This window comes from Myotis yumanensis, unplaced genomic scaffold (genome assembly GCF_028538775.1).
Source record: "Myotis yumanensis isolate MYYU_CA2020_CCGP unplaced genomic scaffold, mMyoYum1.0.hap1 SCAF_8, whole genome shotgun sequence".
Lineage (NCBI taxonomy): Eukaryota > Metazoa > Chordata > Mammalia > Chiroptera > Vespertilionidae > Myotis > Myotis yumanensis.
The window spans coordinates 49381463-49404247 of record NW_027223759.1 but is presented as its reverse complement, the minus strand read 5'-3'; the positions used below and the strand labels follow the sequence as shown (position 1 = coordinate 49404247).

The 22785-nt window shown below is 36.5% G+C and overlaps 1 protein-coding gene across 1 annotated transcript in view; it reads right to left on the bottom strand.

The window, feature by feature from the left end:
* Positions 1–22785, bottom strand: part of SCN7A (sodium voltage-gated channel alpha subunit 7) — a 90323-nt gene that overhangs the window by 55728 nt on the left and 11810 nt on the right. Inside the window, exons 2-7 of the mRNA XM_070422816.1 lie at positions 15374–15612; positions 12066–12177; positions 11628–11718; positions 8823–8951; positions 5825–5916; positions 927–1133 (exon numbers count right to left, since the gene is read on the bottom strand). Of these exons, the coding sequence (XP_070278917.1) occupies positions 927–1133; positions 5825–5916; positions 8823–8951; positions 11628–11718; positions 12066–12177; positions 15374–15612 (870 nt within the window). The remainder of the gene's footprint in view (positions 1–926; positions 1134–5824; positions 5917–8822; positions 8952–11627; positions 11719–12065; positions 12178–15373; positions 15613–22785) is intronic.

Sequence of the window (22785 nt, the reverse complement as noted above, 5' to 3'; positions counted from 1 at the left end):
GGTCAATTTGCATATTAGCCTCTTATTATATAGGATAGAGGCCTGGTGCATGGGCGGGGGCCAGCTGGTTTGCCCTGAAGGGTGTCCTGGATCAGGGTGGGGATCCCGCTGGGGGGCCTGGCCAGCCGCCTGGATGAGGGGCTGAGGGCCATTTTCAGGCTGGTCACACCCCCTTCAGGGAGGGAGGTCTTGCTGGGTTGCCTGTCCAGCTGGGGTGAGGGGCTGATGGCTGTTTGCAGGCTGGCCACAGCCCCTTCATGGTAGAGGGTCCTGCTGGAGTCCCTGGCCAGTCTGGGTGAGAGGCTGATGGCTGTTTGCAGGCTGGCCACAGCCCCCAGCCACCCAAGCTCCCAGTGGAGGCTGGCTGGAAGCAGGTATCTGGGATTTATTTGTCTTCTATTATTGAAACTTTGTTGCCTTGAGCAGAGCCCACTGCCAGCCAGAGCAGGCGGGAAGCTTGGCTTCCTCCATCGCTGGGGCAACCAAGCCTCCTACTTGCTCCAGCTCCATGGCTGCTGGCTGCCATCTTGGTTGGGTTAATTTGCATATAGTCACTCTGATGGGCTGGTGGGCATGGGTTGGGCATAGCGAAGGTACGGTCAATTACCATCTTTGTCTTTATTAGTGTAGATGTCCAGAATAGAAAAGTATATAGACACAAAGAGTAGATTAGTGGTTGCCAGGGTCTGGTGCAAGGGGAATGAGAAGTGATTGCTAATGGATAGGAGTTTCTGTTTAGGGTGATGAAAATGTCCTGGAATTAGATAGCGGTGATGGTTATACAACCTTGTGAACAAACTAAAACTGTGACTATTACGGTACGTAAATTATACTGCAATTTAAAAAAATAGAACTAAAAATATCCCTCACCCACCCCCCCCAACGAACATTTAAATTGTTTGACATAGATGGCAAGTGATTCTTACCTCGACTATAACATGGGTTTCTGGTTCTGTTGTGCAGGGTTTCAGTTTCATTTTCTTGGGGCCATCGGAAACATTTATGCTTTAGTTTGCCCATGAAGAACCCCATCCCAATTAGAGAAAATATGATCAGAAAAAATAGAGTAAGGATAATGACACCAGTAAGTTTCTTCAAGCATTGGAGCAGGATCCCTACATAAGATTTCACACCTGAAAAGAGACAAGTTTGTTTTCAATAAAGTAAAGTACTTTAGTAAAGCAGCATTAGCAAACTTCTTCCATGGCAAATACATATCCATTGAAATTGGCAGCTTTGTGTTTCATAATCTAATTTACCATCATCTAGGTCAGTGATGGCGAACCTATGACACGGGTGTCAGAAGTGACACGCGAACTCATTTTTTGGTTGATTTTTCTTTGTTAAATGGCATTTAAATATATAAAATAAATATCAAAAATGTAAGCCTTTGTTTTACTATGCTTGCAAATATCAAAAAATTTCTATATATGACACGGAACCAGAGTTAAGTTAGGGTTTTCAAAATGCTGACATGCCAAGCTCAAAAGGTTCGCCATCACTGATCTAGGTCTAATAAATAAAATGAATAAAACACCAAACTTTAAGGTTTTTGTATAATTGCTAATTTTTTATACTTAACAAAATAATGTAGTCACAACATATTTTAAAATTAGTCATTTGTTTGTTTCTCTATACTACATAAAGGACAGGCTATCTCTCTTGATTACTGATTTTCATACCAATCACTATTGTTTGTAAGCATAAGTAAAGGTATAGAGTTATTAATCAAAATGGGTTGAAAATGTTGAAACAAAAACTAGTTTGAAACAGCAGTATTCTATAATATTCTTTCATTAATTATTAAGAATTCATTTTTTTGGAGCTGTTTAAATAAGAGATGTTAAACTAATGCATAAACTAAACACTACATATGTATATAATCAAGTCTTCATTAAAAATATAATATTTAAAAAGTATTTCCATTTTATTAGAAGAAAAATGGGATAACTTTACTCTAATGTAATTTCTTTGATTACCATAATGAACTTTTAAAACATGTACATTTGCAATGTACTTCTGTTTGGCAATGTCCCGAGTCCTCTGTATATTATTTTACTGAAAAATGTTTCATATTGTTTTATTGGAGTAGCTCTTAAATAAGAACACATGTATGTGTGTATATGTGTATATATGTATATGTATATATATATATATATATATATATGTATATACTACATATATACCAAGTTTTTGTGAGTTTTAATCTATTGCTAACATTTTGTTTGAAGGTAAAAAAGTCACCATCCAATTTTACAGAATCAAACTTATTAATAATTTTCTTTGTTATCTACCATTTATTGCTACCTACCACATGCCAACTTTGACTTTGATTTCTTGGTATTACCTTCCCTTCATTTTACTTTAAACTTTTATTTTGTTTTAGTTTAGGTATCTCTGGGAGAGTTCAATTTATTTCTGATTTAATATTAAAGTCTCTACATCTTGACAGAAAAATTTAACCCAATTATTTTTATTTTCATAAATTGCCTTTATTTGGATTGGCCTTTACCATTTTGTTTTTTTATTTTTATGTTTCCCTTATGATTTCTATGTGTTTTATCTTTATTAAATAAATTTTAATATTTTTTTCTTCTAGTATGTCTATTTTGAGCACCTGTATCAAACTTAAATTCTTATTTTGAACAAACATACTCTCTACATAAAAAATAAAACTGTATCTACTATAGTCTTCTCATATAAGAACATAATAATATTTGCTTTCTCACATTTCTCAATTTCTAGTTCTCATTTTTGTTAATATAATTTTGAACCTCTGACCTAATTATAATAGTTGAATTTTATGTATTTTGCATTATATATTATCTTTCATGACTTGTAGGAAAGATAACATTGATATTCATACAAAGGCTTGTCAGAAAATAAAATTTGTGCAAGTAGGGAGTGGAGGAGACTTGGATGAATGTGCCTGACCTAAAGGTAAGCTGCTCTACAATTACAGGTGGTAGTTGCATCCAGGAATTTGGCTGGATTGATGCTGACAATTTATCCAAATTAATTTAGATTTTAATGTTAAAATCACCAGATTTTTATAAGGTTGGTATCTATTCCAAAGTTTTTAAGAGCACAGACAACATATGTTTCTAGTTCAAGAATGACCCAAAGATGTCCATGCTAGAATTTATAATTTATAATATTTGTATTCTGTTTTTCAACCCACTAACAACATAATTTGGAATTCATTCTCTGTTGAAATGATTTAGTACTTCATTGCGATTACTTTTGATAGTAAATCTTCTTATTGTGGAATATTTTATTTTTATATTTTTGTTTTTCAGCAGATATTCAGGAAAGATACACATGTAAAATTCAAGAACTCTGGGGATGGCTGAGATTATTTTCTGTTGACTTCACACATAAATGACAAACAGGTATGAAGTTCTGGTGTCATAACCTCCCTGCCGACAGCCCTCCAAGTTCTGACACTCTACTGCCCACTCACGAGGTCTAAGGATTACCTTTCCATAGGCTCTTTTCCTTTGCTTTTTTGCTTGTAGGGGTTTTATAATACTTTTATAAGTGTATCCTTTATTTATTTTATTTGCTTCTTTCTTTCTTTCTTTCTTTCTTTCTTTCTTTCTTTCTTTCTTTCTTTCTTCCTTTCTTTCTCTAGTATAAGATGAGCTTTTTCCATTTGTGACTAAGGTCTTGATTTAAGTGATTAAAAAAATTCTAGTGCATTTTTTAATAATTTGTCTTTTACATTATTCTGTCTCTTTTTTAGTATTACCTATTATCCATAAAATGAAACTTAAGTTTTCTCTCCTTTATTAATCCATCCAATTTTTGGTTCTACTATATTAATATAGAATGTCTCTAATTTTTCTGTACAATAGGTTTTGCTTTACCATAATACTATACAGATGATACTATATTCTACTGCCATCAGATATTAACCAAAGTTATTTTTTAAAAATATATTTTATTGATTTTTTCACAGAGAGGAAGGGAGAGAGATAGAGAGAGTTAGAAACATCAACCAGCTGCCTCCTCCACATCCCCCACCGGGGATGTGCCCGCAACCCAGGTACATGCCCCTGACCGGAATCGAACCCGGGACCTCTCAGTCCGCAGGCTGACACTCTATCCACTGAGCCAAACCGGTTTCGGCTAACCAAAGTTATTATAATTTTATCATATTTTAGTTTTAACAGTATTTTTATTTGTCATTTTATAATCTTGTTCCTCTTTTGCTTCAAAGAGTCTCGATTTTCTTCTATTGGGACTACAAAATATGATTTTTTTTATGCTTGCTCCTATTTTTTAGAGCACTGTTTTTATGAAAAAGAGAATTATTTTCATTATCTCAAATAGTATGTTTCTCTTTCTATGTTGCAAAATATTTTTATACATTTTATATTGCTGCTACGTGCCTTCATTATTTTCTCCCTTGTAAAGAGGACTGTGTCCTCTCAACTCTAGTGTGTGTATTCCTCTGGTATTAACTGGGATCCACCTGATTTCTTCTATAATCCTTGCCAAGATGAAGATGCAGTTGATGTAATTTTATGTTCTAGTGATTTGTAGAGACTAGTAAGGAAGTTCAGACTGTGACTATCCCTACCAGGGCAAGTCTCACTGGTTTCTTCACTGGGTTTGGCAAAACTGCTATGCCACAAATCATATTTATTATACACCTTTACTGAGATATAATTCACAAACCATACAATTCACCCATTTGATGTGTACAATTTAATGTTTCAGTATGGCCACATGGTTATGCATCCATCACCACACTCCCCCAATCTTTTTGCTGTTTTGCCAACCTGGAATTTGGTTGGATTGATACATAGTATGCATGTGTTTGGCACTCTTCATGGTGTACCAGTGCACAAAAGTTGCCTGTAGTTCTTACTTTTGGTATTACCACACTTGCCTCAGGGCTTATTGATCTATTTCATACTCCTATGAATCATAGCAGTAAAAAAAAAACCCAAAAAAACCCCACAACTCTCTGACTGGAGTTTTCCTATTTTATTGTTTTTATTCATTCTGAATAACAAATTAGAAGGTTTTAAGGTATCTTCAAGAATGGGGGCTAAAATTAGTCCTCAGCATCTTCCATCAATGTGGTCACAGCCTTACTTAGCAGGAACTCCTTGAATTTTGTGGCATATGGAATGCACCCTATCCAAGCACTCAGAACAAAAGGGAATTTGTTCTATTTTATATTACTTTATTCATTTCATCTGATTGTTAGATGCAATTAGAAAAAGAAGTTATATTGGATATCTGTCTAGGCTGCTGTCTCTCTAAGAAATCTAAAGACGCCCTGAACGGTTTGGCTCAGTGGATAGAGCGTCGGCCTGCGGACTGAAGGGTCCCGGGTTCAATTCTGGTCAAGGGCATGTACCTTGGTTGGGCACAGCCCCAGTGGGGGGTGTGCAGGAGGCAGCTGATCGATGTTTCTAACTCTCTATCCCTCTCTCTTCCTCTCTGTAAAAAATCAATAAGATATATTTTTTTAAAAAGAAATCTAAAGACAATTTTATAAGATCATATTTAAGATATAAGAATAAATAAATAAATATTAAAAAATAGAAAAATTATCTTTTCAATTGATCGCTATATTTTATAATTAATGAACCCACCTCAAATAAATAACAGTCAAATGTGTAATTTTTTTTTGCCTTTCCTGTAGTGACTGAAACAGATTTAAAGATCAGATAATTCATTAATTGAACAAGCTGAAGCAGTATTCAATTTAATATTTCTCCAAACAATAACAGAGGAATTCAAATGAATATATGGAAATACATAAAACAAAATGAAGAAAAGGAACTCAATGTCAAGAATTTCTTACCTTGGTTTAAGGGAATAATTTTCAAAATTCTCAAACTTCTTGCAACTCTAAATATTGGTGTGAAGTTTAGAGGTGAATATATTGTTATGTGCCTGTGGAATTAAGTTAGAGTTATATAGAGGTTATGCTACGTATCTTTGGCTCCTTATGTTCTTTAAAACTTATTTTAAAAGCCATGTATCCAAACATTTCCCTTGCTCTCATTACTCCATTTTGCAAATAGTTTTATTACTGATTGGAAGACAAAGATTGCTACAATGTGCAAAGTAGCCGGGTTAATATTAATCCACAAACAAATTATGAGAATTTATAAATTTTGACATTGTGAGTACTTTTAAGTCCATATTGATATCATCTTCATAAATATTTTGTTATCTAACTAACAAAACGATTATTTAAAATAAAAAACCACAGTCTTTTAAAGGAATGAGCTTCAAGGGTTTAAGGTGATTTTGGTGATGAGAGTGGTAATGGTGGTGATAGCAGAAGGCAGGGTACATACTGGTCCAGAGCACAGACTCTGGAGCCAGACTGCCTGTGTAGAAATCCAGGTTCCAATCTTTACTAGCTGTGTGACAGAGAAAATCTTAAACTTTCTTGCCTCAGTTTCCTCAGAAGTAAGGTGGGGGCAATACTTTCTTTTTCAGAGGGTTGGGACTACTAGATGTACCAGTTAATAATGGTGGATCTTGTAATAAAAAAGAACACGATAATTTCAAGAGAAACATCAAAAGTGCTTTGTTCAAAGTAATGTCCATCGCTAACTACACATTTCCCCCATCTTTCAAGTAATTTATGGATACCGTTCCAATAGAACTTTTCTTGTTTTGATGCAAACCATTCAAAGACCCAATTTTCCACTTCTTCGTACGTTTTGAAGTGCTGCTCAGAAAGTGCATGTGCCATCGATCAGAACAAGTGGTAATCTGAAGGATCAAGGTCTGGTGAATACAGCACATGGATTAATACTTCCCAGGCAAGATCTTTTAATGTGTCTTTAACTGGTTTTGAAGTGTGTGATGGTGCGTCATCATGAAGCAAAATTACGTTGCTGTGTCTTCTGGAACATCCTGGTCATTTCACGATCAGAGGTTGGTTCAAAATGATTATTTGTTGTTGGTAGCAATCTGTACTAATGGTTCACCTGGTTTTAGAAGCTCATAATACACCACACCTTCCTGATCCCACCAAACCCAGAGCATTGTCTTCTTTCCGAAGCGATTTGGCCTTGCAGTCGATGTTGATGGTTGACCTGGATCAACCCATGATTTTGTGCATTTGGGATTCTCAAAATAAATCCACTTTTCATCGCCAGTCACAATTCAATGCAAAAAAAGACTTTCTTTCGTGCTGGTGAAGCAACATTTTACTGATGACTTTGCGGTTTTCCATTCAGTTGACGTGGTGCCCATTTTCCTTCCTTTAAAATCTTTCCAATTGCTTGTAAACAATCAGAAATTGTTTGCTGAGCAACATTTAACATTTCTGCAAGTTGTTTTTGAGTTTGACACGCATCTTCATCCAATAATGCTTAAAATTGTTGGTCTTCAAATGTTTTCAGTTGATCTGGACGTTCTTTGTCTTTCACATCGAAATCATCACTTTTAAAGCATTTAAATCAGCATTCACAAGTATCTTGAGATGGAGCTTGTTCACCATAAGCTTCCCAAAATATACAATAACTTATTTTTAAAATAAAGTAACGAATTAAAACTTTCCGCAAACCCTCTTTTTTTGGCACGAAATTCTATATTTTTAAGTTTAAAAATATCTATGATGTTAACACCTTCAGAAAATTTGACATATGAAGTTTCGAAGCTTGCTATCAATACAACAAAATAGCATACATATCAAATGGCATATATATCACTTGGGTTGCGGGAAACGAGTTAAGTCGGCTCGCGTGAATTGCGCGTACTCCGCGGGAGCCGTCTTAAACTCGGTTCATATAGATTTGCGGTGGAGTGCGGAAAACGTGTAAACTCGGGCCGATTGTAACTGCGTATTACCAAATATTTCATTTCAATCGAACCCATACTTCAAAAGATATAGGCATTTTAACGCGCCATCTTATATTTTGGCGGGAAATTCACCCGCAACCCAAGTGATATCAACATACTAGTATGTGTAACTCCATCTGTTGAAAAAAATCCGCATTATTAACTGGTACACCTAGTAGATCAGCTAATATATGTAAAGTGCATAGAAAAGCAACTGGCACATGCTATAAGATATCTAAATGTTAGCTATTAGCTAAGTGTTTGCTAACACAACAGCAGAAATAATGATAGCAATAGCATAAGTAGTAGTGATAATTGCAATAATTTTAGCTACTATTTTTTTATTGCTTACCATATGGCAGACAATAATTATTAACCTTTATAAAGATTTTTTGAAGAAAAATTCTTGACCCAAAATCTAGAAATAGAATATTATTTTTAATTTCTTTAATAGAGGTTCAACACCATTGATCACTCAGCTACAAAGCAGAGTATATTAAACAGATGCATTAAAAAAATAAATACATATGTAAATCATTAGAATTTAATGTCACAACACTCTAGGAAATGTAGAAAATGTATGTGTGTGTGTTTTTAAAATATCTTATTCAAATATCTAATATATTTACTGGTGTTAAGAAATGTAGCTAAAAAAAAACGTAAATGGGAGACAGAACCAAATATGCTAGTATCCTCTGCTAAGTCTCCGGAAGATTTTCTGCTCCTTAAAACTAACTTAAAAAGCAAAAATTCAACCTCTATTTTCTTTATTTCATATAGAAAATATAGATAATATCCCATTCCTTTCATTTGTATTCCATATTCTATGACCTAGTTCAGTTGGAGCTGTCTGAGAGAACTCACTATGATTAGAATTTATGAAATATTCTATATTTTCAAAAATTTTTCAGGCAGAAAATTTTGCCAACTTCAATGTTTTTATGAAAAGCATTTGCTTAGCAAGGTATTAAGACGTTCACAACTTAAATAATACTTACTCAAACAAAGTTACACTGAAGTCAAGCCAGTTCCACGGGTCACCAAAGAAATAAAAAGATCCTGTCCAGATGCCTCTTGCAATGAGTTTTACAAGTATTTCAAGTGTGTAAATTGCAAGCAAAGCGATCCTGCAGAAAAATTTATATATTAAAAAGTTTATATATATATATATACACACACACACACATACACACAAATATATATATATATTTAAAGTGAAAATAATACATTGTCAGTTCTGAAATACAATCTATACTAATAAAAGGGTAATATGCTAATTAGACCAGGACACCTTCTGGGAGACCTTCTGGACATCCTTCCAGACAAAGCCATGGTGGCGGGGCCGAGGCAGAGGCAGTTAGGGGTGATCAGGCCAGGAGGGGAGGGCAGTTTGGGGTGATCAGGCTGGTGGGGGGCATTGGGGGTGAGCAGGCCGGCAGGGGGGACAGTTGGAAGCAAGCATGCCAACGGGGGGGGGGGGGGGTTGGGAGCGAGCAGGCTGGTGGGGGGTGGCGATTGGGGACAAGCAGGCTGGCAGGCAGAGTGATTAGAGGCAATCAGGCAGGCAGGCAGGTGAGCGGTTAGGAGTCAGCAGTCCCAGATTGTGAGAGGAACCACAGGTATCGGGCCTAAACCGGTAGTCGGACATCCCCCAAGGGGTCCCACATTGGAGAGGATGCAGGCCGGGCTGAGGGACACCCCCTGCCCCCGTCCATGAATTTTGTGCACTGGGCCACTAGTGTTTATGATAACTATCTGGCAAATAATCAACTAATGAACCAAGCAATCAACCAGGCAATTAAAAAAAGCAAGTGCCCTTTGAACCATAGGCAGGCTTTAGATAGGGCTTCTAGGGTGGCCTATGTCTCATGGCATTAACCATACAATTTGATTACCAGTTTTTTCAACAAGTCCTAGCTCAAGGTTATAGTCTGTCTATATATTTAGGTAAATGGTGAAAATATAAAATATCAACGTTATTCCATATTGGGGATCACACTGAATTGTAAAAGGGTCTAAAGAATTAATTTTATCATATGTTTAAATAAGGATTTTTATAATGAATCAGTACTACATTTATCTTCCAAAGTCAACTAGTTTTAAGAACAGAATTAAACTTAAGAGGTAGCATAAAAAAAAGCCTTCATCTCTAGAAAATGTAATGGGCCTTTCCATCATTATAGGCTAATGCAAGTCAATCTACTCACATCTCTTAGGAAAGAGAAAAGAGATAGAATAGAAAGAAAGAAAAATAACTTTCTTAAAGAATAAAAAGAAATAGTTATTTGAGTTTGAAGCAAATCGGGTATGGGATTGCAACAGTAAAGAAAATCCGAGGCACTGAAATATTATATTAATTCTTAGTGATTAACTTTAAAATGATACCATAGACATAAACATATAGCTAAAGACTCAAACATTTACACAATGTTAACAGAACAGGTTCGGAAATAAAGAAAGGGTAGAAAAAAATTAAAATTGTTTACTTGACATATATGTAGATTTCTATTTGGCAAATTCATTAATCATGGTATATGTATAAATATTATGTATAATGAATATTATATATACATTAGAGGCCCAGTGCACAAAAATTTGTGCACTCGGGGGGGGGAGGCCCTCAGCCCGGCCTGTGCTCTCTTGCAGTCTGGGAACCCTCAGGGGATGACCACCTGCTGGCTTAGGCCTGCTCCCCGAGGGATTGGGCCTAAACTGGCAGTGAGGCATCACTCTGGCAGCCCAGGAGCCCTACGCTGCAGTCGGACATCTTTAGCACTACTGAAGAGGTAGGAGAGGCTCCCACCACCACCACTGAACTGTCAGCCATCAGCCTGGCTTGTGGCTGAGCAGAGCTCCCCCTGTGGGAGCACACTGACCACCAGGGGGCAGCTTCTGCATTGAGCGTCTGCCCCCTGGTGGTCAGTGTGTGTCATAGTGACCAGTCATTCCCAGTCATTCTGCTGTTAGGGTCAATTTGCATATTACCCTTTTATTATATAGGATAGAGGCCTGGTGCATAGGTGGAGGCCAGCTGGTTTGCCCTGAAGGTGTCCCAGATCAGGGTGGGGGTCCCTCTGGGATGCCTGGGCAGCCTAGGTGAGGGGCTGAGGGCCATTTTCAGACTGGCCATGCCCCCTTCAGGGTGGGGGTTCCAGCTGGAGTGCCTGGCAAGCTTGGGTGAGGGGCTGAGGGGCTGAGGGCAGTTTTCAGGCTGGCCACCCCCCTTTCAGGGAGGGGGGTCCTGCTGGGGTGCCTGGCGAGCCGCGGTGAGGGGCTGATGGCTGTTTGCAGGCTGGCCACAGCCCCTTCAGTGTAGGGGTCCCCACTGGGGTGCCTGACCAGCCTGGGTGTGGGGCTGATGGTTGTTTGCAGGCTGGCCACAGCCCTCACCCACCCAAGCTCCCAGTGGAGGCTGGCTGGTAGCAGGTATCTGGGATTTATTTGTCTTCTATGATTGAAACTTTGTTGCCTTGAGCGGAGGCCACAGCCAGCCAGGGCAGGCAGGAAGCTTGACTTCCTTCATCGCCGGGGCAACCAAGCCTCCTGCTTGCTCCAGCTCCGTGGTTGCCGGCCACCATCTTGGTTAGGTTAATTTGCATATAGTCGCTCTGATTGGCTTGTGGGCGTGGCTTGGGCATAGCGGAGGTGCGGTCAATTTGCTTGTTTTTCTTTTATTATATTATATTATAAATATTAAATTATGCAAAGCTATAATACTTAGTATGCAATGTACTATAATGCCACATGTAAATATTAAATATAATCTTATATGAGATTACATACAATGAAATTATATAACTTACTGTAATTCTGTCCCCCATTTTGGCCCCTCAGTCAGGGACATAAATATGCAGTCAATCAGGATGCTAATCAAAATTAATAGTCGAAAAAAGGTAGATTGCAGTCAAGGAATAGTATATAATAAATAATATTGGAATTATATGTTTCTAAATCTGTTTATATGTATGTACACATATGAGATAAATAGTTTCTTAAATTATCAGAAATATATATTAGTCATATTGATAAATGATGAAGATTAAGATTTGTTAATGTTTACTAACTTGAAAATATATTTAAATGCATTTTCAAAGATGAAACACTTAGTGCAGTTATAATCCAAATTTCAATATGACCTAAAATGAGAAATCAATTCAAAAGAGGAAATGACTGTAGCAATATTTGAATAGAATGGTTACATTTGATATTTGTACATTCTAAAGCCAGTAGAAAAGGATATGGATGTACCAAAATCTTAACAGTTGCTCTTCTAATTGAATTGAAAGGAGACAATGTACACCACGTGGCATTAAATCTGAAAATTGTTCTTTTCTTGTTTAGTATCATGAAAGTCTGTAAGGCAAAAAAGATCATGTGAAATTAGAACATGAACTATATAATCTAACCAGTTATGCAACATATTGACAATGGTCATTTCCATCATGAGTTCTAACAATTATATTTTTCTTATATTTTGATATTCTTTTACAAACAAAAGCAAGGGGAAAGTGTTTTTTGTAACTTTTAATTGATATTTAAGCTTATCTACCACTTTTTTTTGCGGGGGGAGAAGCTAGGATTCTATTGAGAAAACCATTTGCCACACACCAGTCCTCAGGGTTTCCGGTAAAATTAAAATAATAGGAAGAAAGGTATATATTAATGGTTCATGGAGATTCATTTAAACATACCTGAATTCAATAAATGTAAAAAAAAACCATTAATTTTATTTCAAAGCCAATGAGGTGTGGGATTACAATAGTAAAATTGACCCAAAAATATCTCAATGTTACCCCAATCATTAGTAATTATCCATGGAATAAAACCCCACTTGTTTATTATCATTTTCATAACATACATTTAAATCATGTAAATATACTATGTTGGAACATGAAACCAAAACAAATGAAAGATCAAAAATATCCTAAAAATGAGTCATATATATATAGATGTTTATATATATGTATATATGTGTGTAGCTACAATATATACATATATACATATACACTTACACACAGTGAAAGCGTGTGAGTGTGTATGTTTCTGAATACACACCCTTAGTATAATACATATCCAATTGGAAAATTCATTTATTGTGATATGTGCACAAACATATTTTATATTGAATATTATATATGTTATATAACAGGATATAATATATAGCATATAATGCAATGTAATACAATCTATAATAATAAAAGCATAATGTGCTAATTAGACCGACATCCTTCCGGATGACCTTCAGGACCAAACAAGTCAGTCCAAGACTAATGACGTGGAAATCGGCTGCTAAAATATTCACTGCTAGTATTAGTGGAGAGAAATGGTGCGCCTGTGCGTAAGGCACGTAAGGGAAATGAATGCAACACAATTATAGTGATCAGTCATTAGCAAACATTGTAGTTTGCTATTAATAATTATGTATAACAGGATATTGTAAAAATTAAGTTATGAAATTTTTACTAAAACGTTTCTTACATACCGTTATACCAGATATTGGCTGGGCCGCAAAAATATTCGTTGTGGGCCACATGGGGCCCATGGGCTGCGAGTTTGACATGCTTGCTCTACAAGAATATCAAATTACATTTGTCCACAATGGAGCTAATCTTTTTGTCCCCCAAACTTGATCTTTTTTATAGTTATTGCATTTTTGTCAGCAGCACCACCATTCTTTCAGGCTGAAGACCTTGGCATTATTAGTCAGTCTTCAAATCTTGCTGATTCTTCTCGGATTTGTTACCTCTCTCTCTCTCCTCTGAGACACCATCAGGCTGGATTACTCTTTCTCTCCTATTTCATTTTCCTGACCCTACCTCTTTCATGCAATAATAATTTAGAAATCTTCATGTTAACCTTACTTAAATATTGTATTCATCACATCAGTTTTTTGGTCGTCACATTAAATCCATGTTGAAATCTCCCTTATTTCATCTATTTCCTACAATTTACAGCACTGTTTCTTCCCTATTCCAGAATTAATCTCTGCTCTTGCTTGTTCATAGATCTTCCCTTTGCCTTGTTAAAATTTGAAATGTCCTCTAAACTATAACTCACATTCTATTTCTTTAATGAAGACTCTTCCAGCTACCAAGACACACAGATCTCTGCCTTTTTTAAAAAAATATTTCTTATTTTTATCATTTTGTGCTTGTTTTTCAATTTTTCAAATATTTAGAGGGTTCTTCAAATTATTCTGGAGATAAGATAGGATATGATTTATGAATGAATAAAAATGATAAATAAAATATAGGTTGACTTTATTTTCCTAACTATTGAGTGAGCACTTATCAAGTTGAACATGTGAAATTGTGTAGATATTATATAACTTTTATATTATAGTGCTTTAAAATTGATAACCTTAAGTAGCTGATCATCATATGCCAATAAAACAAATCATTATATGAATGCATAACAGGGGGGAGGGAGTGAGAGGGTCTAGATCAGGGGTTCTCAAACTATGGCCCGCGGGCCATATGCGGCCCGCCAAAAACATTTGTTTTTTTACTTCAAAATAAGATATGTGCAGTGTGCATAGGAATTTGTTCATAGTTGTTTTTTTAACTATAGTCCGGCCCTCCAATGGTCTGAGGGACAGTGAACTGGCCCCCTGTTTAAAAAGTTTGAGGACCCCTGGTCTAGATAAAAGAAAGTGAAGAGATTAGCCAAAGAACATATAGGTATAGCCCATGTTCGCAGACAAGAGTGTGGTGAAGGCCCAGGGTGGGGAGTGGGCAAAGAGAGGAAAATAAGGGACATCTGTAATAGTGTCAACAATTTAAAAAAATATTTTAGTGAGGTTTCAGGATGTAAGATTAATATTTAAAAATCAATTGTATTCTATACTGTAGCAATAAAGGAGCAAAAAATGAATTAAGGAAACAATCCTATATATAAAACCCTAATATGCAAATCGACCAAACATTAGAACGACTGGTCGCTATGAAGCGCACTGACCACCAGGGGGAAGATGCTCAATGCAGGAGCTGCCCCCTGGTGGTCAGTGCGCTTCCACAGGGGGAGTGCCACTAGGGCAGTGTTAAGGACCCCTTGGCGGACATCCCCTGAGGGGTCCCAGACTGCAAGAGGGCGCAGGCTGTACTGAGGGACCTCCCCCCACAACCAGTGACAAATATCATGCATCAGGCCTCTAGTTCCATGTATAATATGACCATAAAAAATACAATACTTAGGAATACATTTAATAAAAACAAACACTTGTACATTGAAAACTACAAAACATTGTTGAAATAAAGAAGATCTAAATAAATATAAAGACATCTCACGTTCACAGATGGGGAGAAAAAATAAAAAAGGTATAACAGTATAGCCTATTACCAAGTAAAGTAACCCCAAACAAACTAGCCAACCAGGCAAACAGTGACTTTTTATAAAATTCTCAAATATGTGTTAGATTTCTTACGTAGTTTTGTATAATTTAAAATTACTTATTAATTTATTCTTAATTATCTTTTTACATTCTATCTCAATTACATTTTTGCATGTCTGAAAAACAAATGTGATCATAATAAGTTCAATTGATCCTTACATTTTTATTCTGGTAGTATGGGTCCACGTCTTCCAAGGGCTCTGACACCATTCCTTGAGGAAGATTTCCATAAACAAATGGAAGCTCTTTTCCAGCTTCCAAGTCAGAGTTTGGCTTTAAATCTTCTTCATGTTCCTCATTGTGTTTTTTAGCAATACGCTGTTCCATAAGTTCAAGAGACTCCCTCGTGAAGGGGACAAGGCCCTTAGGTTCTGGGGAAGCCATTTTCAATTTTGCACCTGCAAGAAATGTATTTTTTAGCTCTCTATTAAATTTGAATATACCGTAGGGAAAAAAATTAAATTAAAAAAGTTTAGGACATTTATAAATAAAAGGTAACAGATAACTGCATTTATTTAAAGAAAAGTCCCGAGTTTTGTAGAAAACTGAGCTGTTAAATTAGGTCCTGTTATACTTAATATTAGACTTAATTTGTAAGTTCATGTGTAACTCATTCTGTTTTCTTTACCTCTCCACTGAATCCTTTCCCTCTTACTGAAATATTCCTTTCCAGTTCTCCTTTGTCATAAGAGTTCTAAAGATTTGGCGGTGGGGGGGTGGAGAATCCAATTATTTCACTCTCATCTGCATTAAACTATTGACTAGGCTTTCCTTTCCTAAAGGCAGTCTTCATTGCCTGTTAACCCTACTCTTCTCTTCTTTTCCTTAAAATTAAATTTATTAGGGTGGCATTAGTTAATGAAATTGTATAGGTTTCAAGTGTACAATTCTATGATACATAATCTGAACACTGTGTTGTGTAAAGTCAAAATTCCTTCCATCACCACACATTCAACCCTCTCTACCCTTCCCTACCCCACTCCCCTCCCATTTTTCTCTGGTAACCACCATACTGTTGAGTCCATCTAAGAGTTTTTGTTTGTTTGTTTGTTTTGGTTATATCTGCATGAAAAATGAAAACATTTATTTACAAAGATATATGCAATCCTATGTTCATGGCAGCATTATCCACTTTTCTTATGGCTCTGAATACTCCCTTTGACTCAGTTCTTCCTTTCAAATTTTAACTCTGATATCCCTTAAAGTTATGCCTTTCCCTTCTGTTATGTCCTTCTTTTTGGTGACTGCATAGGCAAACACAGTTTTAAATACTATACATGGATACTTACCGAGCACATTTCCCAAAATAATATCTGTCTTCTGTTATTTATGTAGCAAACCCACCAATGAGAGCAACTTAACAAGTAAAAACAAAATTTATTGTTTTTCCCCATGACTATAATCAATCTTTAAGTTTCCTACTCATTATATAAAAAAGCACAAATATAAACTAATTATCTTAAATATTACTCATGAAATTTGTTTTTGTCATCAATTTCTCTAAAGAAAATAATGTTCTTTCAATTATTTTTCATTATGTATTTAAATATGATCCATTGTTTACGTATCTACAGTGAGGTAAGTCATCTATATCTGGGTTGCTATAGTAGTCTGTACAGGTTTCCCTCTGTTCTAGTCTTTACTTCAAATCATCCTACAGGCCACTCAAATTTGTCTTCATGAAATATAATTTTATGCATCAATTCCCCATTCATAAACCTTGTTACTTCCTCTCACATAAAAATATGTTCTTTTGCTGATTTTCTCCAGTCTGATTCTTGTCAAAACCTACTCAAGTGATCCTATTCAGTGACAACTGACTGATTATTCTTTATTCATTCCCCTTAACCCTCTTTGTAATTTTATTACTGCAATCAAGGATAAGAAATTTTGTACTTGATAATGGTGGCATTTTGTACATGTATATTTTGTCTCTTACAGTGCTGGCCTTGGCTGAATTCCTTCTATAAGGTTTTCCTAAAACAGAAATCACACACATGTGTACACACACATATATTCCACACTGTTTAATGAAACTGAGTTGCTTAATAGTTTAGTTCATTACTTATATATTAAGAAAGAAAAGGTGTTAGTTAATCTTAATGGAATAACAGTCATTGTAAAAATCAGACTCTAAATGCTAGCTTAAATAAATGGTGTGAGGCAGACACTTAAGTATACAAATGGTAATCTCATAGACATCCAAGCAAAGAACACACAGTACATTTTTGTCTCCTGGGAAATAAAAATGGAAAATCAAGAACTGGGATGACTCCTATTCCTCTCATGGGATCACCATCTTCTGGGCTTTTCTTTTCATTCTATCTCAAGAATAGCTTCCTTTGCTTACTTCTCAGAATGCGCATTAAACAATGCCATCCCAGCTTCAATTTTATTTGATTTTTCAGTTTAATTTCCCCCATATGCCTATGTCTCAAAAACTGTAAAAAGATACTCTAAATTGGTCTAGCCCAGCCTATGGATTTATTTCCCCTTGGTATAGTCACTATAGACCAGAGCGAGAAACATTTTCACAATAGCAACAGCTTCTTATGTCTACTTCCCTCAAGGCATGTTATAAGGATGGGGTGTGAAGAAATTTCAGAGATAAATACGAAGTATGCATAATGGAATGTATCTACTTGGATCTCTCTTTCTAGATTAATGGTTTAAAAAAACTAACAATTGTTCATCTTAAAATTTACTTATTTTCCAAGTACCTTGCTCAATATCATGCACAAAACTAACACATTGAAAGTTGGTTAAGAATCATTTATATTTACCATATGTACATACAAACACATCTACAGCAACAACTCACAATTTATAAACATAGGCTACAGATACTGAAGTTTGTTCTTACATATGAAATCTTATTTCTTTAATATATTAAGTGGGCTTTCAAAATTAAACTCCTTACATGGAATCCCTTGAGTATAAATTAAAAGGTTTCTTAATGACTCATGATTATAGGTTAGTATAAACAAATAAAATCATGAACTTTGAAATTAGATAGACATGCATTCAAAAGCTAAATTCTGTTACTAGTGTTTTGAGAGGTCTCAGTCAAGTTACTCAATATTCTTGAACCTTCGGTCATAAAATTGGTGTTTTTCTTTGGGTTAAATAAGAATAAAATAAAATAATATTATGAAATATAATTTTATGCATCAATTCCCCATATAAAGTCAAATGCCTAGTACATTGACAATGCCTAGTACATTGACTGGCACCTAATAAGTGGGAAGTAAATATAAATTTTAATTGTGATAAGATTTTTATATCTTAGAATGATGGGCCAAACCTAATAAAATAATATATAATGGGAATATGTGTATGGTTATGAAAGTTGGACCAAAAAATCCCATCTGCACAAGTACAGTGAAGATACTTTTTTTTGTAACAGAGAAAACTGCCAAGGGATTTTACTTAATAGTAATTGCAATGTAAATCAATACTACCTTGTATCTGCCAAAAAAGGTATATAACTGATCTGTATTAAAGGAAGATGTAGGAGGCAGATCTTCTCTATTCTGCTGTAATCCATAACCACACCCAAAAGGCATGTAGGTAAACTGAAGGGTCTTCAGATAGAATCAGAATATTGATTAGCCTCAAATCACAGCATCTATAGACTACTTAAAAGAATAGAGGCTACATTAGTTGAAGTAGAAAAGACTCAAGTAAAACATTTTCTTTTCAAAGTATCATAACATTGCCTGAGTCATGTTTCTTCACATGTAAACCAGAATCCCTCATGCATTACACAAGGTCATAAGGGTTAAACAGACCACATACAGAAAGCCTGCAGTACAGTACTAACTGTCCGTGCTAATTCTCTCCCCCAATTCAGTTATCCCAGAAGACTTCCTTAGTGATATTTTTAAAATTTTTTTAAATGTTTTTATTGATTTCAGAGAGGAAGGAAGAGGGAGAGAGAGATAGAAACATCAATGATAAGAACCATCCATCGGCTGCCTCCTGCCCCCTAATGTGAATCGAGCAACCTGAGAAAGCCCTGACCTGGAATTGAACCCTGACATCCTGGTTCTTGGGTCTACACTCAACTACTGAGCCATACAGGCCAGGCTCCTTAATGATAATTTTGATGTTGAACGAAAGTACTCTGGGTGGTTGACTACGTAAATGAATTGATAGTGAGCATTGGCTTCTATAGTATGTAAAAAAAATGCAAGTACTTATCAAATGGAACTGACTTGCATCTGACTTCTAGATGGCTAAGAAAAGATTATGAATTATTTATAATTAAGTCACACTTAGGTAAAAGCATTTCTGTGGGGAATTTATAAAATATGGTTCAGGCACTATGCTTTCCAGTGAGTGATCTTAATACAGCACACTAAAGCCTGAAAAATATAGAAAGATTAATAGTTAATCTGTCCATTAGACTGCCTTTCTAAAAAATCGAAAGCTAAAGTACACTTTTGGCAAGAATTGTATCAAATTAAACTCAAGTTTGGACTCTAACATATTCTAGTTGCACTAATATTTTATATTGATTAAAGTGCAAGCCATGTATCTTGGATATCAGTTGAAAGAAGCACAACCAGCATCAATATGAGAAAAAGAGATGCATTATGATAGAAAAATATTCTCCTTATATCAATTTTCAAGCATTTGAAAATGAGCCAATATTTGTCATAATTAAGGCAATTATAATTTTGGTCACACTTACTGAGTGACTACCATTTGTGAGGCACTGGACTAGATGTTTCTATTATCTCATGTTCTCACATGTTATCCTTGTGATCACCATTTATAAATAAGGAAACAGACATTGATGAGCTTCATGACTTCTCCATCATTGAATAGCTAGTTGAGTGGTGAAAATATATGCTAACTCAGGTGTGCCCAGTGAAATATTTATGGTGGTTTGAGCTGAAGTATCATTGATGTTTACTGGAATGCTTCTGCCATATGATATTGGCTGTGATCTTGGCTTTGACTTAGTCCTCCCCTTTTCTCCCCGTCCCTCCATTTTCTTCAGTAGATGCCCAGATTGAGGATTATTGAGAGCTGAGTTTAATTCTATCAATGATTTCATTTCTCCCAGGCTAATATGTTGTCATTAAGCATAACTTGAAGCATTGGCATCATATAGAATATACTTTGTAGTTTATTTCAAAGCAGAGTGGCAAAGTAGAGGCTATTCAATAATTGATACAAAAACTTAGTGGGGAATGCTTTTCTCCCAAGTATTTTCACCATTAGTTGGAGTGTTCTCTTTCTGTCAGTCATTTCAACTTAAATTTAGACCACATTCTCTATAAAGCATGAGAGAGAGTGGATATGGGTTGAATTTTACTTTTTATTCATGGGAATTTTAAAATTTGGGCTTTCTCTGACTTCTAGTTTTGCTGATGGTGTGGGTTTTATGTCATTTTAATTGTTGTTGTTGTTGTTGCTGTTTTGTATTTCATTGTTTGTGAAACATAAGGGGAGGTTCAGAGTTGGGCAGTTCCCATTATCCTTGGCTCCAGACACTTATAAAAGCCAAATAAATTTTGAATGGTTGAATAATTTAAATGCTAAACAAAATTTAAAATTAAAAACCCACACAATAAAACCTATAAAAGAGGAGAAACCAAGATGGCGGCATAGGTAAACACCTGAAATTGCTGCCTCGCACAACCACTTCAAAAATACAACTAAAAGACAAAACATACATCATCCAGAACCACAGGAAGGCTGGCTGAGTGGAAATTCTACAACTAGAAGGAAAGAGAAAAGCACACTGAGACTCAGAGGAGGTGCGGAAGTAAAGTGCAGAGGTATGGAGGATCGAGTGCTCACAGAAAGGGGCTGGCAACGGAGGACACAGGTGTCTTTTGAAATCGGGAGGGAGGCACAAGCTCCTGACAGCCCTGACTCCAGTTCTGGGCAAGTCTCTGGGGACCCAGGCTCATAGGGGAGAAACTGGACTGTCTGGCAGCGGGTGGAACTCAAGGGTGGCTTTCTCTCAGAGGTGCTTGCAGCAATTCCTGGGACACTGAGATGCTGGACCTCTTAGACCAGGACTGAGGATCAGCCATAGCTGTTTGCTCCGCCTTTTTGATTCCCTGAAACCCTGCCCCACCCAAGCTGTTTGCAGAGACTTTTGCATATGAATGGGCTGGCCCTTTGAGATCTAAAATTACCTAACAAACTGTGGCTGGGTCAGAAAGACTCAGAACATCCAAAAGAAGGCCCAAGGCTCCACAGCAGCTTGCATTGCTTCACAGCTTGGCCTCATCTGGGCACCGCCAAAACCCAAACAAGGAAGAGGAACCTGCAGATCTCTCCATAGCTCCTGCTGGGTAGCCTCAGGCAGAGGCTAAATTAGCACCTCCTTAGAGATCCAAGAGCCTGTGTACCCAGTGGTCAGATTGGGACCATCCAGATTACAACTCCTCAGATCCATAAGGGACACACTCGGGGGCAGACTCAGTGAGCACCAAAGCCCCACTGAAGCAAGTCTTGCCCCATAAGGGTGTCTTCAGCACAGAAGTTCTCCCACTGTAGACACAGCTGATTCTCACAGCCAATTGGCCTGGAGGTCAATTCCTCCCAGTGATACCTACAACAATCAAGGCTTAACTACAACAAGACTGTGCACACAGCCCACAAAGGGGTGTACCAAGCGTGTTCACCCCAGGTAATTGGGGAGGCTGAGCCACTGGGCCCTATAGGACACCTAGCACAGAAAGCCACTCTATCAACACAGGGAAGCATAAAAAATGCAGAGACAAAGAAACAGATCACAAATGACAGAAATGGAGGAAAGCAAACTACTGGATATAGAGTTCAAAACCACACTTTTAAGGTTTTTCAAGAATTACCACCGATAAATTTAGTGAGGCCCTCAAGAATATGAAAAAGGACCAACTAGAAATTAAGCATACACTTACTGAAATAAAGAATAATATACAGAGATCCAACAGCAGACAAGAGGATCCCAAGAATCAAGTCAAAGATTTGAACTATGAAGAAGTAAAAAACACCCAACTGGAAAAGAAAAAAGAAAAAAGAATCCAAAAATATGAAGATAGTGTAAGGAGCCTCTGGGACAACGTCAAGCGTCCCAACATCTGAATTATAGGGGTGCCAGAAGAAGAGAGAGAGCAAGATATTGAAAACCTATTTGAAGAAATAATGACAGAAAACTTCTTCTATCTGGTGAAAGAAATAGATTTACAAGTCCAGGAAGCGCAGAGAACCCCAAACAAAAGGAATCCAAAGAGGACCACACCAAGACACATCATAATTAAAATACCAAGGGCAAAAGACAAAGAGAGAACCTTTTTTTATTTTTTTAACTTTTTTTTATTGATTTTTCACAGAGAGAAAATGAGAGGGACAGAGAGTTAGAAATATTGATGAGAGAGAAACATTGATCAGCTGCCTTGTGCACACCCCCCACTGGGGATTTGCCCACAACCAAGGTACATGCCCTTGTCCAGAATCGAACCTGGGACCTTTCAGTCCACAGGCCAACGCTCTATCCACTGAGCCAAACTAGTTAGGGCAAGAGAGAATCTTAAAAGCAGCAAGAGAAAAAAAGTCAGTTACCT